Raw genomic sequence first — 22,932 nt, 5'->3', positions numbered from 1 at the left:
TGAAGCGCAGAGGAGAGAGTAGAGACCCAAATCCTAAGGATAATCAGTTGTCCTCGGGTGTTTCTCTATGATTAGCAGATATCGACCCTTACTGCCTTTCCCCTGAGCAGAGTGGGCCTCTCAGATCTGGAAACGAGGAGGATAGGCACTGACTGCAACCTTGTGCCTGCAGGCCAGCTTCAGGGCCCCATCCTCAGGGCACACCCGTCAATCACTCGGCTACTGCCCAAGGGGGAAGACCAGATGGCAGCCAGTCACATATGTTGGATCTAGCACCAGCGCCAGGCCCACCGTTTATCTTTGTCCAAGGTCCCTCTGTGCTCACCTAAGCCACAGGTTCAGCTGCTCTAATAATGGTGACCTGGAAGGGGCAAACCCCAGGAGTCCGCCCCTCGCAGCGGTCCGGACCGCCTCAGCTGTTCCCCATAATGATCCCGCCTACCTCTTGCAGACTTCCATGTGGGTTCACGCCTAGAGTGCACACACTCCCATCCGGTCGCAATGCAGTCCTCGCCGGGTCTCAGCGTCCGGTGGTCTCTAGGTTCGATCCCCTGTCATCAGCAGGGGGACAAGTCCACCATGCACCGATGCCGTTATTGAGTGAGAGATGACACTGACAGGCCTCCTGCCACGAAGTAAGGCCCCTCGATCTCGTCACTTTTTTTGGCTTTCTGTTAGATTGTAGTGCAAATTTTCACCTGTGCTTTACACCCTAAACCCTGACAAGTCTGCGGTATCTTATTCAATTTACTCTATTTTTTACTCATTCTCACTGTTGTGTTTTGTATTTTTCCTGGCTCACTGAAGCACCTTGGTCATCGTGTAGCACTGAATAGCATTTCTAAATAGATACCAAAACGTACAGATTTCCGAATACTGAAAGTCACACTTAAGTGGCTGTAAAAATCTTAATATTGTGGGAATGTTGCAAGTTTTGTTGAACTGCATGCATGGTACAACTTCGTGCATTCCTGGACACATATTGCATCAAACCGAGATCACTTCCAGTGCACTTTCTCCAAAGTAGCTGATGCCACCTTGCAGGTGGGTGCCAATGGCATGGTACTGATATGCTCAACATTTTACCTATCATAGCTCACAAGGAATCCTTAATCTAATAAGTTTATTAGATTGCTTCCAAATCTTCCTCGTTGTGATATTTACTTGCCCTGCGTTTGTTAATGTTCCTAAGGTGTCGGCATCTGCATTCTCGTTCAGGTCCCTACCTCGCATCACAGTTGACCTTGTTAAGTAGTCTCCCACTAAAATTTGAGGTCAGACATTTCCAGTACCCTAAGTAGTTTGTATTATTTAAATCTAATTTGTTGAATAGCATTTTCACAAAGATTGATTAGCCTTAAATTGAGTTGTATCTCTTATTTACAGCAGTAAGAAACAGCAGGAAGAGCGATTTGTTGCCAGCTTTCTGTGCCAACTTTCTATTCAAGCACAATATTTGCATACACTGAAATAAAACATGGAAACATCAGCCAAATAATGGGGGAGGGGTCCTCATCTTAACTGAGGCTTAGTAATGCAGCACAGGATAAACAGCTGAATTTTAGCGCAGATCAGGAGGGAAAGTTACCAAATCACTTCATCAAAATGATTTAAGCAGAATGTTTTTTCTTTTGCTTACGTTGATCATTCCCCATCACTAGCTCAACAATTTGGTTGGCTAATTACGCTTTATTATGCTATTAGAGGCCTCCTCGGATGTTCCAGTTGCAGCTTCTCGGGCTCTCCGCTCTCTATGCTACTTATTCCTCACCCCTCATTCTGTCCCCAACTGGTGCTCTTTCCCTCACCTCCCTTGCTTTGCTTAAAATAAAGCACTATGACATGGGCAACGATGGTTGCATCATAACACTTTTTTACAATCATGCTCTCCACCCTCCCTTCCGTTCACTACCCCATCCACCGTCCTATTCACCGCACTCACCTGACTTACAAAGCTGATAGGTTGCCCGAAGACAAGACCTATTGGGTTTGCCACTGCTTCTTTGATTTTGTTTCTTCCTTTAAGCTGTTCATTTTGGTAGTTTTAAGCTAATGTACCTTATTTGACTGACTTGGTACAAATGATTATTTAAAAAAAAAAGTAAAATGTTGTACCCTAAAGGCTACTTTATGTTAATTCAAAACTGAAATTTTATGCATTGTAAAATGTGTGGCTGGGATCTTGGTCGTGCTTAAATATGTTCTGCTGTTTTTGGATTCTGAGAGAAAATCCATGATGGAGAACGAAGTTTGCAAGTTCTTAGCTTTTCCTTACTAATATCCTATTTGGAAACTGAAAGCTTAAGAAATGTAATGTAGTTTGGCCACATTTGTATCATAGGTCATTTTGTGTACATGATAATGGATACCCATAGAACCATGCAGCATTTGATATTAACTTTATTTTCTGATCCATTTCAGAATTCTTAATATGTATTCACAGATGTTTGCATAACATTATAAAATTTGCATTTGGTCTATTAACACCCACCTATTTCTCCTTTGTTTCTTCTCTCAATTCTTCTCTTCCTTTAATCTTTTAGTTTTTCTTTTACAATTTACTTCTTTAGTTCTCCTTTCACTTCCATGTTTGTTAATGTCAGACTATTTTTCCATGTGCACTTATTATCCCCCATAATTTTATTACGTACTTTCTCCTAGTTGTTTCAAGTTTATATACAAATCGCCAAACTAAATGTTTAGAATTCTGCCATAAGCCACTGAGATCCATAAATAAATATCTTCAGGTGTACTACCATGTGAGAAATCAGTACAAATGGAAGGTGTTTTCCGGAACCCTAGTATTTTGCAGGGGTGGTTTCTTTGAAATATTTTGCCTCTGGGTTGCCTGGTAGGCATTGCTCTAAATCTGCCCTTGACATTGGGAAGGATTTCAGAAGGGCTCACTAATGGATATGATGTAGGCAAATTCTCCTTTTCTATGTGTAATTTTCCCTCTTGCTTTCTGTGTCTCTTTGTCTGTTCACTGCAGTCTGATGCTGACCTTGTCGTCGAGCCACCAACACCCACCTCCTGTACTGACCTTGGGAAGTTCCCTGGCTCATCTCTGCATGCCCCCACTCCTAGCCAGTACCTACCTCCACAGCCCTCGATTGAGGAAGCACGTCAGACCATGCATTCTCTTTTGGATGATGCCTTCGCCCTTGTGACACCCACGTGCCAGACAGCTGGCCCAACAACCACTACGCTTCCAGGAGCAATCATGGGTCAGCCTGTAACCAGCACCCCTGCTCGGGCAGAGAGGGAAAACGTCCAGTGGGCATCTTCATATGTTCATAATCAAGCAATAAACACACCCTTTGCTGTAAGTGAATGCCAGATGTGTGAACAATGAAAATTGATGTTCAGCACAACTTTTTGTCTTTGCTAGTACTTGGTTGTAAGCTGATTGCTCATGATCATGATAATCGATCATGAAATTGCAAAGCATCTCTTTTCATATAGCTGCAGTTCCACTTCCAAAGAAGATTTAATATCTGTTATGGGATCTTCATTAAGGTTTCTAAACTCTAGAATCAATAAATACTGTGGTCTCTCTGAAAAATGACTTTTTAAAACCAGTTATGTTAGAATTGCATCTACTTCTAAACCATACCTGATGTGTTTAGACGTGTTTTGCATTATGCATCTGAGGCTTTCTCAGTGATCTTTAAGTGGCTATAGCATCCACGAAGCGATGATAATCACCTTCACTTCAGTAGTAATGCCATGGATTCATAACAAGTATCCTTTTTTATAATCATGGACACACATGAATCTATGCAACTGAGAAATGAGGTGTGAGAGTCCAATTGCTCATGGATTATGGACTCACCCTCATTGGGCAAACACAGTAGCTTATTGTGGAAGCCATTTCAAATCTGGCAGACAATGTGCTTATTAGAAATCATGAAGGAAATTGCTGATGCTTATTAGATGGTGACTGTTGCAACTTATGTGGTAGGACCCTATGCACACTGTTATGCTGTTGTGAGTGGTTGAATGTTACTGGACTTCTAGAAGGCATCATTATGGGAGTTAATGGAACTACATAAAACATCCCAGGAAGTGATGAAATCCATAGGATAAGACAAAGGGCGAAGCAGATGAGTTGGTTTAGAACAGTCTTGTAAAGTATTTGGAGCCTATTTTAGGCAGAAGCCTTCAATGCCCGTAAGCATAGATATTTCATAGTAACGGCTGGAAAGCCTCCAAAATGGAAGCTGCAAACAGCAGAACAGAGCAATCAACTTCTTTACTAAATACTGATTTTGCCTCCAGTGCATTTTTCACAGTTTTGGAGGAAATATGATTTCAAGTGTTTAAGTACAAGAGGACAAAGCACAGCATTGATTCATATTTGAGCATATGAAGGTGAGCTACATATCTCATAGGAGAATATTTTAATATCCCCATTTCCAAAGAAGCCAACACTGATAATCACCATTTGCCAAAAGATGGCTCCTCTTGTTTTCTTCCAGGTGTATAAATGTGGAGCTGTTCTTTTTAGAAAAATTTAAATACTTATCTAGTTCTCTTGTGGAGGAGTCAACATTTAAAGGCTGAGAAGATCCAACACCTGCAATCCCATAATACACTGAAAAAGTTTTTCTTTTTAATTTGTAAGGGCCACGGTGTAGTTGTATTCTCCTGCACTTTATCACACATTCTACAATAAAATAGTAGGCATATTTGTAGTGTGCATATTGGCCAGAGGATTTTCGTGGTGCTATTTTACCCAACTCAGTGGTGTTCATGCTATCAACCTTGTTATAATAAAATAGCATAGCCTCTGTAAAACACCAGCACCTAAAGCTGTAAATAATTCCTCCAGAAATAACATGATTGTATTTCTTCAAAACAATCCTTGGCCAATTGCTGGACTGTTTGTATTCTAGGTTCAACAGGGTCCTGCACTGTCATAGTTCTCAAGGGCAGCTTGCACACAGGGCCACAGGAAGAAAGTCACAATGATCGATGTTGCAAAAAATGGCGAGCTAGAAGGACAAATTTACCCTCCCTGCCCTGCTCAGATTGCTACCAAAGGAGGAACTTGTTAAGTGAGTGTTGTTTCTATAGCAAGATACTGTTAGGTTTAAAAAAATAAAAAAGTCTTCCATGATTCGATGGAAGACATATAAAGTAGAAACCTTAACTCATTAACATATTTGAAATGAGGGCTGTTAGTCTGTCCCTCAAGGTTTTTTTTTTTTTTACTAGCACTGGCAACAACCATTTTGCTAACAGAGAACATCATATAGAACTACTGCTTGGTAACTGAGAATAATTTGGATGTTTCTCACCAACAGGTTTTGAGTGGCATTGAAAGGGAAGGATGTCACTCAGAACACCAAAGTGAAACAAATCCCTTTTTTTCACAGTTACCTGTCTTTAATTTTATGTTATGTATGACCTCTCCAATTCATCACCCGTTGCTGGTATCAGCTATGCCAGAGTGCAGAATTCTTAAAGGGGCCATATATAAAATGGCTTTACGTGCACACACAATTGCGTAGTATTAACCTGTTGTCCTGCTATCCATACATAACACCCTCCTTTCCACCATCGACATTTTAAATGCAGTTGGTGATATTCTGCTTTCCTTCCACACCACTCTCTGCACTTACCCTCTCCTGTATAAAAAAAAAAAAAAAGAAGAAGAAAACTGCACCACCTTTTCTCCTGTTGCCCTCCCTTAGAATTAACGCCCCTCTCGCCCCCACCTACTTTAAAAAACAAATTTGGTGTCCTACACCAATGTGCTGAGGGCAAATAGGTGGAATGCTTGACTGAATCTCAACCTTTGAAAATTAATCTGTATTACATTATAGTCCTTTTTTGAGCCACTATAGGACTCTAGACAGAGACCATCCCTTGGCAAATCAGTCTGTTCCCCAGCTGCTGATCCAGGTACCCTTTGTAAGGGAACATAAGCAACCCCAGACTGGCTTCTGCCTATGTAGGAGTCATCTTTGAGGTATTGATTGATTTCTAGGGCACGGTGAGCCTTGGTCCTGCTCCAGTAGGAACAGTCCAGCACGAACTGCCAGGCCACAATCGCTCCATATGCGAACCTGAGATCCTCTGTGCCTCTGCTCCCTTCCCTTCCTGGCAAAGCTATACTCTTTACTCTCTGTCAGAAAATAAAAATCCAGGTATGTGCCAAAATTGTGCACTGAGTGCTCTGTCAGCATAGGCTGAAATTCCCTGTGACATCCTAACAGCAGGTACCATCTTTTTTTATTCTAGTTGGTGTGACACAGGAGGATTGATTATCAATATTTGGAGTCAATGTTCACTCTATTGGCTTCCATTGGAAGCCATACATAGCAGTATGGATAATCAACAGGGTACCTGTAGAACACTTATTTTAATGTCAGATTTCACTGATATGTTCGGTGTTACAGAGAGGTCCATGGGGTCAACTCCAAATGTTAAACTTCTGCTATTCGAGGATTTAACTTTTATCTCTTTCGGTCCACTGCAAGTGAAAGCATTCTGCATCACACCACCTAGCTAGCTGCTCAGTAACTGCTATACAAGCAGTGTCTACACTTCAGAGTGAACGAACGTCCTTAAGATAGCCAACAGATAATCTTTAAGATGTTTGAAAGCATTCCAATGGAAGAAATTCTGCATGTAGTGGGGAGAAGTAATTTAAAACATGGCAGAGGTATTGCTTACCTACCTTATCCTATCCAAATACTTGTCAGCTATCATATCTCACTCTCCTTGTAAAAAGGGATTTTCTACAGGTTAATCAGAAAATCTCACTGTAAGTAGTGTATTTTTGTCTCCTAGGTTACCTACAGAAATGCATTCCATGATTAAAGATTGCACCAGTAGGCCAGAAGATTACAGCATCCTAATTAGAAATCTGACCTTCAGCTGCATCTGCTTTCATCCTAAATTTAACAATTACATTCAGAAAGAGTAAGATCTTTATGTACCATGCAGTTGAAGAACAGTCAGACTACACGTTAATCAAGTTGTTTGTCAGCTAATATCCTGTGGAAGGCACTAAACATTCATAAAGATTCAAAGAATTTAAATGAGTGCAAACTTCTTTTTATTTATTCAGTTGTCATTGTTAATCTTGAATAATTCATCTTCAAAAGCATGGTCATTAGTGGAGAACCACTGTATTAATGCTCGAAACAGAATATAAGTAAATTGTATTTCCAATTGCATCCCAGATTATAAGATTTCTATGTCCTGTGTATCTTGATGATCTAGTGGATTACCCCATGGTACTGTTCGAAACCTTTGTTTCGTGGCATGCCATCTTACTGCTAATGATTGGTAACGTAGCTGGTAATTTGAAAGCACACTAGAATTCTCATCATTTCAGTCCAAGAATGTACTGTTTAGCCACTGCATATGAGGGTAATCCCTAACATATATATCTCTGACTTATGGAAACCTCGTTAACACCGAGACTCAACAGAAGATCCTTACCAGAACTCATTTGTTACTATGTATTGAAGATGGAATTATTTAAAAGATTGCTTTTCCTTCAGTGAAGTCAGTCAGTGAATTGGAGGGGAGTACTGGTGTAACCTATTCTCCTGGTGATATAGAGAAAGTTAACCAAGGCTCTCACTACAGATATCTTACTTGGCAATCACTTCTTTCACTGAACGTCATGGCGAAGTTGTGTCATTGGATGGATCCTCTTCCAAAGTACAGCAAAGTATCAGACCAGCACCACAGCTATATACTACAAGATGTGTCCTTTCTTGACATTCTTTCAGAGTTACACAGTCCTTCCCTTTTACCAATATTTTAATTTTTTATCACCTTAGCATACCAGCATATTTCAACTGCTTATTTGCGATTTAAAAAAGAAAACAAAAAAAACTGTCCACTGTTTATACATAGGGAGGCTGTAATATGTTAAACTCCAGCATTGCTGTTGTGTCTTAAATATTAACAAAGACCAGTGGGTAGGTAGTTTAGGGCAGGTTTAATCATGTTGTACTAGCTCATGTCTGAGAACTCCATTGTAGATGGATGTATCCGTGTCTTCAGAAGATGTTATTGCAGGTGGAATTGATATAGTAATCGCTCCTCTGCTAATAAGAAATACAGAATGATGATATTTGGGGCCCAGGCATATAGAGTCCATTTCAGTTTTAATCATCTGCTGATTGTGAGGTCATTGCAAATACATTTTATTCTGTTCAAAGGCTAGTCACTGTTTTAAATAAACCTATAATTGGGATGCTATCGGCTGGCAAAGATAGATATGGTGCTAATCAAAATAGAATTGTAAATCTGATATATACTTCTAACTGCAGATTCCTCACCTTTTGAATGTTCGTTTAGGCACTGGACTGGATTAAGACATTTTTAAGCAGTACTCCTGTGCAGGCCAGTGCCTCTCGGGTGTTCACAAAAGTGTTGGCAGTTGTTGCAGTGCATCTACGGAGGTCGACATGCCATTTTTTCCCTACCTCGACGACTGGTTGTTGATAGTTGGCTCACCCCAGGCAATCATCACCCATCTTCAAACTATGGCGAATCTCTTGACATCCTTGGGTTCAATATCAACATGACAAAGTCACACTGGGCTTCTTCACAGATGCTCCCTTTAATCAAAGCTTTTATAGACACAGTGCAGTTTCATGTCTGTTCTCTGCGGCGGAGAGTCTAGGACATTTGGCTATGATCCCAGTGTTTAAGTCTCTGTCCTGGATCTCAGTCTAATAACGTTGAGGCAACTGGGACCGATGACCCCTTGCATCCTGCTGATCAAGCATGCCTAGTGGCATATGTAGGCCATGCAGTGGGATCTGAAGTCCCATGGGGCACAACATCCTGGGGGTCTCCCCAACTATGTCCAGTTTTCAGAGGTGACTGCAAAAGACCTGTAATGGTCGCTGATGGATCGCAGTTATGTCATGGGCAGACCGCTCTCCCTTTCCCTCCCAGAGATCACAGTGGTGACCAATTTGTTGCTTCTGAGTTGGGGAGACCACATGGGAGGTGTGGAGATACGAGGCATCTGGTCTCCAGCAGATGCCTGGCTCTACATCAATCTCCTGGATTTGCGGGCCATTCACTTGGCATCCTGCCATCCATCAAAGGGCAGCTGGTAGAGGTGCTCATTGATAACACCACGTCCTTGTGGTACGGCAACCAGCATGAAAGAGTTGTGTTGTTGACTCTGCATCAGGAGGCACTATGTCTCTGGAAGTGGCTGTAGTAACTGGGAATTTTCCTGGTGGCGCATGACCTAGTAGGATCTTTGAAAGCCACAGCGGACACACTCAGTCACCCACACCTAGTGAATCACAAATGCAAGCTACACCCAGAGTTGGCATAAGGTTTCTTCTGCAAATGAGGAGAACCTTAGCTCAATCTCTTTGTCACTGCTGAGAATGTGCAATGTCAGCATTTTGCGCATTGGATTTCCCAAGACGGGTCTCTGTCATAGACCCATTTCCCCTTGAGTGTAGCTCAGGGCTCCTGCACACCTTTCAGCCTCTCCTGCCACAACATCTGAAGAGCATGATAAACTGGCCCAAGTCATCCTAGTAGCAATTGATTGGACAAGGAGAGTGTGGTACCCATCATGTTCCAGTGGGACCTGAACTTATTCCTCACATTTCTGATTTGTACTTCCTTTGAACCTCTGCACAGCTGTCCATTGCTGATCCTCTAAACCCACTTTTCCTTATCGCAATAACATTGGTGCAGTAAGTGAGAGAGCTACAAGCTCTCCCTGTCAACCTGCCATACAGGGCATTCTTTCCATACATGCTGGTGTTGAGGACCAGAGTCTATCTTCTCCCAGTAATGGTTACTCCTTTTTTTTTTAATGTCAGGCAAAACATTGCCCTCTAAGCTTTCTGTGCTCCACCTCACTCTTCTAAGGAGGAGAAAAGGCTACACTGTCTGGATCTCAAAAGAGCTCTCTGCTTCTATTTTAATCTTTCAAGCTAGCCTTGGAAAACATGCAAAGAAGGGCAGTGCAGTGCAGAAATGACAATTTTTGCTTAATCCTTCTCTGCATCAAAATCTGCTACGCACTTGCTAAGAAGCAGCATCCAGGGGTCCTGCAGGTAAGGCTGCTACCACTACGTTGGCATGCTGTTCTGGACATTTGTTTGTCTGCTACTCGTTCCACAGAATTCATGAAGCACTACTGTCTGGACATCCAGGTCTGAGAAGGACACAGCTCAGTCCTGCAGGATATTTTGTTTTGAGTCAATTCACAGACCCACACCTGGGAGATACTGCTTGGTATAACATGGGGAATCTGCAGTTGGAAATATCTATTAGAAGAACAAGTTACTTACCTTCAGTAGCTCTCTTTCTAGTCGATACTTTATCAAACCACAGAGTCCTCAATTAGTACCCTGCCACCCCCATTCTGTGAACTGGGCTCTTTTTGATCGAAAAAGATCACAAGTTTAGAGGTCTGTACACTGGTCAACACCAATCTGCTGTTGGGCTCTGCGTCTGGGGCCACGGGTCACCTAGAATGGAACTGACGTCAGCCTGCTTGTGTGGCGCTTATATGTAACTCCACACTTCACTTCAAGAGAGGAACATAGTTGACATGGAACCCCACTACACCGCCTACTAGTGCAGAGTGGTACTGCTTGAAAAAGAGCGTTACCGAATGTAACTAACTTGTTCATTTTAGCATCATTAGTCTTAATCTACTCATCCTGAAATTTCAAACTTGAATCTGAATCTTTAGGCATTGCTCAGGCAAAGTTACTTTTATTTTTTATACATTTTCTGGCATATACCTTTGTCACCAAACCCTTGGATTGTCTACATTGTGGAAATTCAGACGTTGTATGATTCAAATATTTAATTTTATTTGTTTTCATTCATACAGAAAACATATGTTCGATGGCATCTGTCGCTGTAGATACACATGTTCTGCATAGCTCGCCATCTGGTGTTGGGTCGGAGTGTTACAAGTTGTTTTTCTTCGAACAAGTCTTTCGAGTCACGGACCGAGTGACTCCTCCTTCTGTCTCCATTGCGCATGGGCGTCGACTCCATCTTCGATTGTTTTCTTTCCGCCATTGGGTTCGGACGTGTTCCTGTCGCTCCGAGTTTCGGAACGGAAAGTTAGTAAATATCGGAAGATTTTCGTCGGTATTGTTGCGTTCGGGATCGGCGTAGTTAGATTCAACACCGCATCGAAGATCGACGCGCTCCGGTGCCCTTCGGGGTAGTTTTCGATCCCCCGTCGGGGCCTGGTCGGCCCGACCGCGTGTCGAACAACGCCGATGGAACAGACCCCGTTCCGTTTTTGTCCCAAATGCCACAACAAATACCCGTATACAGACCAACATTTGGTCTGTAACCTGTGCCTATCACCTGAGCACAGTGAGGAGACTTGCGAGGCCTGTCGCGCGTTCCGGTCCCGAAAGATACTCCGTGACCGTCGAGCCAGGAGACTTCAGATGGCGTCCACGCCGACAGCGCACCGAGAGTTCGAGGAACAAGAGGAAGAAGAAACCTTTTCGATCCACGAATCGGACTCCGAGGAATTCGACGATCAAAGAGCCGTGAGTAAGACGTCGAAAACAACACATAAGAAAAGTGACAAGGCCAAGGGGACGCCACTGCCACCAGGCCATGGCTCCACCCATAAATTCGGTGACCGACCATCGGCACCGAAAAAGGCCCAAACAGTGCCGAGATCGTCCGACTCCGGTCGAGACACCGGCACGCAGCCTTCTCGGGATCGAGAAAGTGCTGGGGAAAAGCAACGACACCGAGATAGCGGTGTAGAAACGGCTCGACGCCGAGACAGCGGCACCGACGAGGATCGACGCCGAGAGGTTTCGACTCCAAAAAAGAAAAAAGCCACCTCGGAGCCGAAAAAAGATACAGGCAGGGTTTCGGTGCCGAAACAACCTTTAACCGACCCAGGTCCAGGCTCTTATACAGAGGAGCAATCACTGTCCTCTCAGATGCGAATGCATAGGTTTGAGGAAGAGCTGCAATCCACCGAAGTGGACCATACGCAAAAACGTATTTTCATATAGCAGGGAACAGGAAAAATAAGCACCCTTCCCCCTGTTAGGAGAAAAAGGAGACTGGAGTTTCAAACAGACCAGGCGCCACAAACAAAAATGGTGAAAAAGGTGACTCCGCCACCCTCTCCTCCACCTGTAATTAACGTCTCACCAACGCAAACTCCGTCACATTCCCCGGCTCACACCACCATGAGCCAAGGTGACCAGGATCAAGACGCTTGGGACTTATATGACGCCCCAGTGTCGGACAACAGTCCGGAGGCATATCCAACAAAGCCCTCACCACCAGAAGACAGCACAGCATATTCTCAAGTGGTGGCTAGAGCAGCACAATTCCACAACGTAAACCTCCACTCAGAACAAGTCGAGGATGACTTTTTATTCAACACCCTCTCCTCCACCCACAGCTCCTACCAAAGTCTGCCTATGCTGCCAGGTATGCTTCGGCACGCAAAGGAAATCTTCAAGGAGCCGGTCAAAAGTAGGGCAATAACGCCAAGGGTGGAAAAGAAATATAAGGCACCTCCTACAGACCCTGTTTTCATCACCACACAGCTGCCACCAGATTCCGTCGTAGTAGGAGCAGCTCGCTCCCACACATCTGGGGATGCACCACCCCCAGATAAAGAGAGCCGCAAGTTCGATGCAGCTGGGAAAAGAGTCGCAGTACAAGCTGCAAACCAGTGGCGCATCGCTAACTCTCAAGCACTACTTGCGCGCTATGACAGAGCCCATTGGGATGAGATGCAACACCTCATCGAGCATCTACCCAAGGAACTACAAAAAAGGGCAAAGCAGGTGGTTGAGGAAGGACAGAACATATCAAATAACCAGATACGATCTTCTATGGACGCAGCAGACACAGCTGCAAGAACAATTAATACATCTGTGACCATTAGAAGGCACGCATGGCTAAGAACGTCTGGGTTCAAACCAGAGATACAGCAGGCAGTGCTCAATATGCCATTCAACGAAAAACAACTGTTCGGACCAGAAGTGGACACGGCAATCGAAAAACTTAAAAAAGACACTGACACTGCTAAAGCCATGGGCGCACTCTACTCCCCGCAGAGCAGAGGAACCTACAGCACCTTCCGCAAGACGCCCTTTAGAGGGGGGTTTCGGGGTCAGGCCACACAAGCCAGCACCTCGCAGGCAACACCGTCCAGCTACCAGGGACAGTACAGGGGAGGCTTTCGGGGCCAATACAGAGGAGGGCAATTCCCTAGGAATAGAGGAAAATTTCAAAGCCCCAAAACCCCTACAACCAAGCAGTGACTCAGATGTCACTCACCCCCTCCACACAACACCAGTGGGGGGAAGAATAGGTCATTATTACAATGCATGGGAGGAAATAACTACAGACACTTGGGTCTTAGCAATTATCCAACATGGTTATTGCATAGAATTCCTACAATTCCCTCCAAACATACCACCAAAAGCACAGAATTTATCAAAACAACATTCCGAACTTCTGGAAATAGAAGTTCAAGCACTATTGCAAAAGAATGCAATCGAATTAGTACCAAACACACAAACAAACACAGGAGTCTATTCACTGTACTTCTTAATACCAAAAAAGGACAAAACACTGAGACCAATCCTAGACCTCAGAATACTAAACACCTACATCAAATCAGACCACTTTCACATGGTCACGCTACAAGAGGTGTTACCATTGCTAAAACTACAGGACTACATGACAACCTTAGACCTCAAAGACGCGTATTTCCATATACCAATACATCAATCTCACAGAAAATACCTACGGTTCGTATTCAAAGGAATACATTACCAATTCAAAGTATTGCCTTTTGGTTTAACAACCGCACCAAGAGTCTTTACAAAATGTCTAGCAGTAGTGGCTGCACACATCAGAAGGCAGCAAATACATGTATTCCCGTATCTAGACGACTGGCTAATCAAAACCAATTCACTAACAAAGTGCTTACAACACACAAATCAAATCATACAAACCCTCTACAAACTAGGTTTCACCGTCAACTTTGCAAAATCCAACATTTTGCCGTGCAAAGTACAACAATACCTGGGAGCCATAATAGACACAACAAAAGGAGTAGCCACTCCAAGTCCACAAAGAATTCAAAATTTCAACAAGATCATACAACGCATGTATCCAACACAAACAATACAAGCAAAGATGATATTACAACTCCTAGGCATGATGTCTTCATGCATAGCCATTGTCCCGAACGCAAGACTACACATGAGGCCCTTACAACAGTGCCTAGCATCACAATGGTCACAAGCACAGGGTCACCTTCTAGATCTGGTGTTGATAGACCGCCAAACTTACCTCTCGCTTCTATGGTGGAACAGTATAAATTTAAACAAAGGGCGGCCATTCCAAGACCCAGTGCCACAATACGTAATAACAGATGCTTCCATGACAGGGTGGGGAGCACATCTCGATCAACACAGCATACAAGGACAATGGAACGTACATCAAACAAAACTGCATATAAATCACCTAGAAATGCTAGCAGTTTTTCAAGCATTAAGGGCTTTCCAACCAATTATAACTCACAAATACATTCTTGTCAAAACAGACAACATGACAACAATGTATTATCTAAACAAACAGGGGGGGACACACTCAACGCAGTTGAGCCTTCTAGCACAGAAGATATGGCGATGGGCAATTCACAACCACATTCGCCTAATAGCGCAGTTTATTCCAGGGATCCAGAATCAACTTGCAGACAATCTCTCTCGAGATCACCAACAAGTCCACAAATGGGAAATTCACCCCCAAATTCTAAACACTTACTTCAGACTCTGGGGAACACCTCAAATAGACTTGTTTGCAACAAGAGAGAACGCAAAATGCCAAAACTTCGCATCCAGATACCCACACAGGCAGTCCCAAGGCAATGCCCTATGGATGAACTGGTCAGGGATATTTGCCTACGCTTTTCCTCCTCTCCCTCTCCTTCCTTATCTGGTAAACAAATTGAGTCAAAACAAACTCAAACTCATTTTAATAGCACCAACTTGGGCAAGGCAACCCTGGTACACAACACTGCTAGACCTATCAGTAGTACCCCACATCAAATTGCCCAACAGGCCGGATCTGTTAACACAACACAACCAACAGATCAGACATCCAGATCCAGCATCGCTGAATCTAGCAATCTGGCTCCTGAAATCCTAGAATTCGGACACTTACAACTTACCCAAGAATGTATGGAAGTCATAAAGCAAGCCAGAAGGCCGTCCACTAGGCACTGCTATGCAAGTAAATGGAAGAGGTTTGTCTGCTACTGCCATCATAATCAGATCCAACCTTTACACGCAACTCCAAAGGATGTAGTGGGTTACTTGCTTCACTTACAAAAATCTAACCTAGCCTTCTCTTCCATTAAAATACACCTTGCGGCAATATCTGCATACCTGCAGACTACCTATTCAACTTCCCTATATAGGATACCAGTCATTAAAGCATTCATGGAAGGCCTTAAAAGAATTATACCACCAAGAACACCACCTGTTCCTTCATGGAACTTAAATGTTGTCTTAACAAGACTCATGGGTCCACCTTTTGAACCCATGCACTCTTGCGAAATACAGTTCCTAACCTGGAAGGTTGCATTTCTCATCGCCATTACATCTCTAAGAAGAGTAAGCGAAATTCAGGCGTTTACAATACAAGAACCTTTTATACAACTACACAAAAATAAAGTCGTCCTAAGGACTAATCCTAAATTTTTACCAAAGGTTATTTCACTGTTCCACCTAAATCAAACAGTGGAACTACCAGTGTTCTTCCCACAGCCAGATTCCGTAGCTGAGAGGGCACTACATACCTTAGATGTCAAAAGAGCATTAATGTACTACATTGACAGAACGAAAAACATCAGAAAGACTAAACAACTATTTATTGCATTCCAAAAACCTCATGCAGGAAACCCAATATCAAAACAAGGTATAGCCAGATGGATAGTTAAATGCATCCAAATCTGCTACCTTAAAGCAAAACGACAACTGCCCATTACACCAAGGGCACACTCAACCAGAAAAAAAGGTGCTACCATGGCCTTTCTAGGAAACATCCCAATGCAAGAAATATGTAAGGCAGCCACATGGTCTACGCCACACACGTTCACCAAGCACTACTGTGTAGACGTGCTATCCGCACAGCAAGCCACAGTAGGTCAAGCCGTGTTAAGAACATTATTTAAAACCACTTCCATTCCTACAGGCTGAGCCACCGCTTTTGGGGAGATAACTGCTTACTAGTCTATGCAAAACATGCGTATCTACAGCGACAGATGCCATCGAACTGAAAATGTCACTTACCCAGTGTACATCTGTTCGTGGCATCAGTCGCTGGAGATTCACATGTGCCCACCCACCTCCCTGGGAGCCTGTAGCAGTTCGGAAGTTAGCTTCAACTTTGTACATTTGTATATATATTATTTTAACCTTAAATAGGTACATACTTAGTCACTCCATTGCATGGGCACTATTACTACAACACAACTCCTACCTCACCCTCTGCGGGGAAAACAATCGAAGATGGAGTCGACGCCCATGCGCAATGGAGACAGAAGGAGGAGTCACTTGGTCCCGTGACTCGAAAGACTTCTTCGAAGAAAAACAACTTGTAACACTCCGACCCAACACCAGATGGCGAGCTATGCAGAACATGTGAATCTCCAGCGACTGATGCCACGAACAGATGTACACTGGGTAAGTGACATTTTCATTCTGTGTCAATGTTAAGACTTCTTTAATACACACCATGCTCTAAACTATACAATTCTAAAATGACACCTTGATGACAGCGACATAAGTAGTCTGCTAAGTGCAGAAAACTGCACCAAAATTATCCATTTTCACAAAGGATTCAGAAGTAGGTAACTCTTTTATTGGAATAATATTTCCCATGGAAATTAAAAAGGAAAAATAAAGATATATATATTTTTTTAGTTTCTTTATCTGTACTTGAGATTGGGAAATTGGGGAATTAAGAAACCCCTCACAAAGTCATCCTGGTGTTAGGAAAAAAAAATTGTACTTGCAATGGTTAAAGATGACATTTGATCTGGAACATGCCTAAAGAGAAGGCGTGGTCTTACTAGTCTGCTGAACAGGTGGCTTTGGTTGAATTATCTTCTTTTCATATGTTAAACATTATGAAAAATTAGAGGAAACAGTGAAGTGATCTTTGTAGAGCCTTCTCTATGTGACTGAATTCCCTCTTATGTAGCAGATGCTGTGATTTATTTTGACTTGGGTGACTATCCATTTTAGTGGTCGAGAGATAGCTCTCATTAGTGCTGCAGGTATCGGATACAGGAATGTAAGGGGCCAGCTGTACCCGACTATTGCTGTCTTGTACTTTCCTAGCTTTCATTAGGGCCCATGGCACCTTTCATTGATCATAGTGGTGAAGTTGATTGAGGCCCAAGTGAACACTTTTATCATTCCAGGACATTGCCAATACTTCTCTCTTCCAGAACAGACCTTTAAGTAAGCCATGTCTCTTAAGAAATCTAGTTTGACTAAATCTGTGGCACCTTTTTTCACTCTCTTACCTCAGTTTTTGTACTTCTTGGTTATCCAAGGCATGGACATTATGAATAGAATGGAGATCCCATGGTGTGAAGGATGTCTGTCTTGTACTTCTACTGTCCTATTATGTTTTTATCTTCATTAAAATGCGAACCATTTCTCCCTTCTCGTAGTATCCTAGTAGTGCAGGAGAGTGAATATACAAGTTGTTTTTGGCTGTTTCGTAACTGCCTAATATAAGAGAACTCTGGTCAGCTGTAACTGTGTTACTTTCTGGCATGCTGGAGCAGGCTGCGGCCTTAGACTGTCAGGGTCAGTGTATTCTTTAAAGAGATCGCTCTCCATCTGTGACATTTCTTGCTTTTTTCTCTTCAAGCTGGATATGTTAAGTGAGATTTTACTCCCATTTTGTGGCCTGTTTTTCTTATTAATGTTAATTAGCATTAACTGAAAAATAAGAAATGTTGCTAAAATATTTCTTTTTGCCAGGACAGTTTCTATTTGAAATAAGCGTTTTCAGGTTCTTCGACCATAGTGTTCATGGATTTAATGAAAATGTCCTTATGAATCACTCAGATGACTAGACATGATTCATCTCAGCGTAACATGTATAACAGCAACAGATTGATGCGCTGTTAATTGATTTTGCTGCTCTATAGATTTGCTTCAATGTTTGTCTCCACTGCATCCAAGGATGTATGTTATTTTCATGCCTACTGTTGTACAGTTGTGGATCAGCGATGCTACTTGTTAAACAATTTTTTTCTTCACATGCTTTGAGTAAAGACCCCGTGCCTGAATTTGAATTGGCCATATTACTATTGTTTTGACAGTTTATAATCTCTGAATAGTTCTCAGAGTGACTTGTTTTTTTTTTTCACTTTTTTCAGAGATATGTGGAGTTTGGAATACCCCCTTCATCTACGCCAAGCTTGCTTCCCAGGTGAGATTTGTCTAAAGGCATGTGCTGCCTCGTGCCAGTGATCTACACTGGACCAATTTCAAGAGAAGTATGAAAAGCATAAGATCTTCATGTACACATCATTCAACTGCACCCAGGTGACGTTTCGTAATGTCTGCCAATGTTGCTTGAAGTTGCTTATGCATCTACAACGCAGCATGCATGACCAAATAGCTTTCTGGTTTTATTGCAACCAATCTGGACACAGCAACTTTAAGCTGTGAATATTGCTGACATGTCAAGTACCCAAGACAGGCCAGTGGTGTCCACCAAACTGTGTTTCTCTGTACTAATACACGCAGGTTTATCCCTGAGGATTCCGGATTTTTAGGTCAAGCTGGCTTTTAACCACACCCACCCCATGCCCATCACTTTCACTAGTTCGTGGGCTTGCCTTTCTAAAGTCCCTTGATTTCATTGGTAATTGCTTTACGTTTGTCCCGCCTTGGGGCAGTTTTGTTACAACCTTGCAGACTGACCCTATTACATAGATAATTGCACAATTGCCGATATACTTTAGCGTTGGTGAACTATTTTCTTCTTTTGTCTCTCCCCTTCATACTCCATGGCAGCCATGGCCCTCACAGTTTAAACAGCGCAAACTCCATTGGCGTATTGGAGCACTGGTCACTTTGTTCACAATGTTACCTAATCACTCATTTCTTTTGGCTCTCCCCTTCACGCTTCTTAGCTTTCTCAAAAAAAATTATAATTGATAAATGCTTTACTAAAAACACATAAATCCACAATGTGGCTCTCACAGCACACCAGGATAGCCAAGACTACAATATTCACTGCACTCGGGAAAAGTCACCCATATTGCTTTGCAAGCATTCATTTTCAAAACATGTGTGCCCATAACTCAACCTGTGGTGATCTTAGGACAATGGGACCACCACCACAATGTTCAATATGGCACACTCTTTCTGTTTAGGTCATCTCTGGGTCCCCACGCTAGGTTAGTGGGGACCCCAAAATAATAACCCCTCCCACCAGTCAGTCCTTTTTTAAGCTCTCTTATGGCTGGAACTCATGTTTTACAGCTCAGAGTTGTTTGAGTTCTAAAGGCCAGAGTATTGTAATAGGCCTGAAAATGGGTAAGGTACTATGCCTTGTAGGGGCTAATTATATGGTTGGACTATCTTACTTTGTGCCATTCTGTTTTCATGTGGTTATGCTCTCTATGGACTAATTATATGGTTACATGACCATGTTTCTTACAAATGATATTTTTATTGTGGAGTTCTCTAGGGTCAGTTCTGAGCATTTCAGTCAACATTCTACAGTATTTGCTGCTCTCAATCGACTCATAATGCTTTGCAGGGCATTCTTTTACAAAACATTTTTGCTCATAACTCAGCCTGTGGTGGTCCTAGGACAATGGGACCACCTTCAAAACGTTCACCAGAACCTGCCCTTTCTGTCTATGGGTCCCCACACTAGGTTAGTGGGGACCACAAAATAACAAACCCTCCCTCCATTCAGTGATTTTTTTTTAACCTCTCTCATGGTTGGAATTTTTGTTTTACAGCTGAGAGTAATTTGTGTTTTAATGGTCTTGTTTGTAATATCATTGCAGTAGACACGTTAGCCCTGAAAATGTGTAAATCACTGCACCCTCTAGGGGCTAAATATATGGTTATGCTGTAATACTTTGTCGCTTTATTTTCATGTGGTTATGCCCTATGGTAACATGACCATGTTTCTTACAAATGCTATTTTCATTGTGGTGTTCTTTTTGGGGCTGTTCTGAGCATTAAATTCTAATGCCAAACATTTATTTCTGATAAAGGCTTTTTGGGTTTATATGATAATTATATATCTTTTAGTAATCTCTCTTTATTGCAATTATGGCCGTGATTCAGGCCAACATCCTTATTACACTATGACAGTTTGATCACTCTTGACATGTTTGGGTGAACCTTTGTTTATTTCTAATTACTTCTCTGTGGCTGTCTTGTTTTGGGAATTGCATTAGCCAGCCAGCAACTCTAATGGTGGGGTGGTGAAAGTGGTATTCTATTGGAATTAGCACGACAGATTTAAATTAGGCTGCTAAATGGCATCATTTTAATTTTTAGCTGCAAATAGAGGAAGAAGGAAAATGGAAGTGCTTTAATGATATATGCAGGGCCACTGGAATTATGTGGTAGGAACAGGCCGAATTATGTGGTAGGAAATGCCCAAATTATGAGGCAGGGTTGACCAATTTATGTGGCAAGAAAAGTCCAGTTATGAATTTACAACGCCAATAGCTCTAACTCAAGCAAATGCAATACCCATTGCATTTCAAATGCTTGTTTTTTTTTTTATTTCCTTCTTAAGGGCTCAGATAGCATTTGGTCATTATTCCATGTATTTTATCCCTGGATCTGTCCGGCCAAGTGGTCAACTCGCACGCTTTTTTTTAATGGACTGACCTAGAATTAAACAGACAGCTCAGTGTGATCTGAAATCTGATTATTTTCGGATATCAGTGCTGTGTTCTCTTGTAATTTCATTGCTGACAAATAGTTCTTTAAGACTCAACACTGTTTTGCAGAAACCTACATAGATAACTTGTTAATGATGAAAGCTGGCCTGATTGGAAGCATGCAACTGCTACTTAAACCGGGCTCAGCTGCAGTTGTCTAGGATAGACCAGTGATCAGGATGGTCAGATCAGAACAGAGACAGTTTTGAACAAATGGCTTGTTAGTGTGGGTGTGAACATAGATAAAGTGAACAGTTTGCAGAAGTGATCGTCAAACACTTGCACACTGTGCCTTTAAAGAAATGTTTTAGAGTGCCAAAATGGTGTCTTACGATTACTGTTGTTCTGTAAGGTGTTAAATACTGTGATCAAGGGAAAGCATTGTAATGGAGCTCGAGGGCATTTCTTCTCAGAATCCTGAGGTAAATGTTTTCCTACAATAAATTAACCTTATGAGAGAAATACAGAGATTGCTTCATATACAGATCATCACCTAGACCTATTGTAAATCTGTACGCTAAACGCCCAAAGAGCATTGGGTGGTAGAGGTTGTATATTGTTCAAGAATATGGGACAAACTTGTTGCCATTAGTTACCCTTAAATTTTCTTACAGTATCGAATTTAACATCTGTAAGATGGCAATGAAGTCCAGCTTCCCTTTTAAAGTTATATTTTTCCAGCTACATTGCTTAAAAATTGTTTTTCAGAGACCGGTTTGAAGGAAATGAGAAAGCTTCCTCCTTGCCACAATCTTTTGTTCTTTGGACGCCACTTCTTTCTCGCTAAGGAGGTATGATCAGACGCCACTCATCTGCCAAAATTATTCAATCAAGGCTCTTAGGATTTTCACCGAGTTCTGAAGTTCATTCATTTCTTAATTGAGACAAAGAAAGATTGCATGATCTCTTTCATTTTCTACTTTAGATGCTTCTTTAAAGCCTGTGTATCATTCTCACCAGTCTAGTCCAGTTGCCTCAAAATGTTACAGAAAGGGTATGTGTGGCCAGCGTTTCGGCAATGTGGACTTTCTTTTATTGGTCTCTTCCAGATGACCTCTGAGATGGAGCTGATCAGAGAGAACCCACCATCCATAATGCTGAATGGTGAAGCGTGAGGTGGTGGGAGTGCTTTGACCAACATCAATTATGGGGTCTGGGACATCACAGTGATGAAAAACCCACCTGGGATGCTCTGCTATGCCCAGACATGTTAGCCCTAGAGAAAACAATGATTGTGCATGATATCAGCGGCCTCGAATGGTGAATTGGCCCATGATGAAGTAGGCCAAAAAAGCAAAGGAACACCTGGATTTATATCACAGAAATCTGTGCCATGCCACGAAACATAATGGACAGAATGGTTATTTACAGATCGTAAGGAGTGACAGAGTGTAGGAAAGTACCGTCTTGACTGGCATGTTACCCCAATTTTTACTGTATGTATGTTTGTCTTTGCCTGTGCCACTGGGATCCTACTAGCCAGGACCCCAGTGCTCATAAAGTATGCCCTGTATGTGTTCCCTGTGTGGTGCCTAACTGTATCACTGAGGCTCTTCTAATCAGAACCTCAGTTTTTATGCTCTCTCTGCTTTTAAAATTGTCACTGCAGGCTAGTGACTAATTTTACCAATTCTCATTTGCACACTGGAACACCCTTATAATTCCCTAGTAAATGGTACCTAGGTATTGGGGTTCCAGGAGATCCCTATGGGCTGCAGCATTTCTTTTGCCACCCATAGGGAGCTCAGACAATTCTTTCACAAGACTGCCACTGCAGCCTGAGTGAAATAACGTCCACGTTTTTTCACAGCCATTTTACACTGCACTTGGTCACCTATACAGGGAGTGCAGAATTATTAGGCAAATGAGTATTTTGACCACATCATCCTCTTTATGCATGTTGTCTTACTCCAAGCTGTATAGGCTCGAAAGCCTACTACCAATTAAGC

At 42.4% G+C, this 22,932-nt stretch overlaps 1 protein-coding gene across 2 annotated transcripts in view; it reads left to right on the top strand.

Annotated features, from left to right (window-relative positions):
* KIAA1549 (KIAA1549 ortholog) overlaps positions 1 to 22,932 on the top strand; it is a 664,130-nt gene that overhangs the window by 559,125 nt on the left and 82,073 nt on the right. Inside the window, exons 17-18 of one of the 2 annotated variants that reach the window (XM_069227988.1) lie at positions 2,993 to 3,325; positions 18,440 to 18,492. In XM_069227988.1, coding sequence (XP_069084089.1) covers positions 2,993 to 3,325; positions 18,440 to 18,492 — 386 coding nt within the window. The remainder of the gene's footprint in view (positions 1 to 2,992; positions 3,326 to 18,439; positions 18,493 to 22,932) is intronic. The other variant, XM_069227989.1, reaches the window with a different exon arrangement.

The sequence above is a fragment of the Pleurodeles waltl genome, chromosome 4_1, assembly GCF_031143425.1.
Source record: "Pleurodeles waltl isolate 20211129_DDA chromosome 4_1, aPleWal1.hap1.20221129, whole genome shotgun sequence".
In the NCBI taxonomy this organism is placed as follows: domain Eukaryota; kingdom Metazoa; phylum Chordata; class Amphibia; order Caudata; family Salamandridae; genus Pleurodeles; species Pleurodeles waltl.
This window is presented reverse-complemented; position numbering and strand designations above follow the sequence as displayed.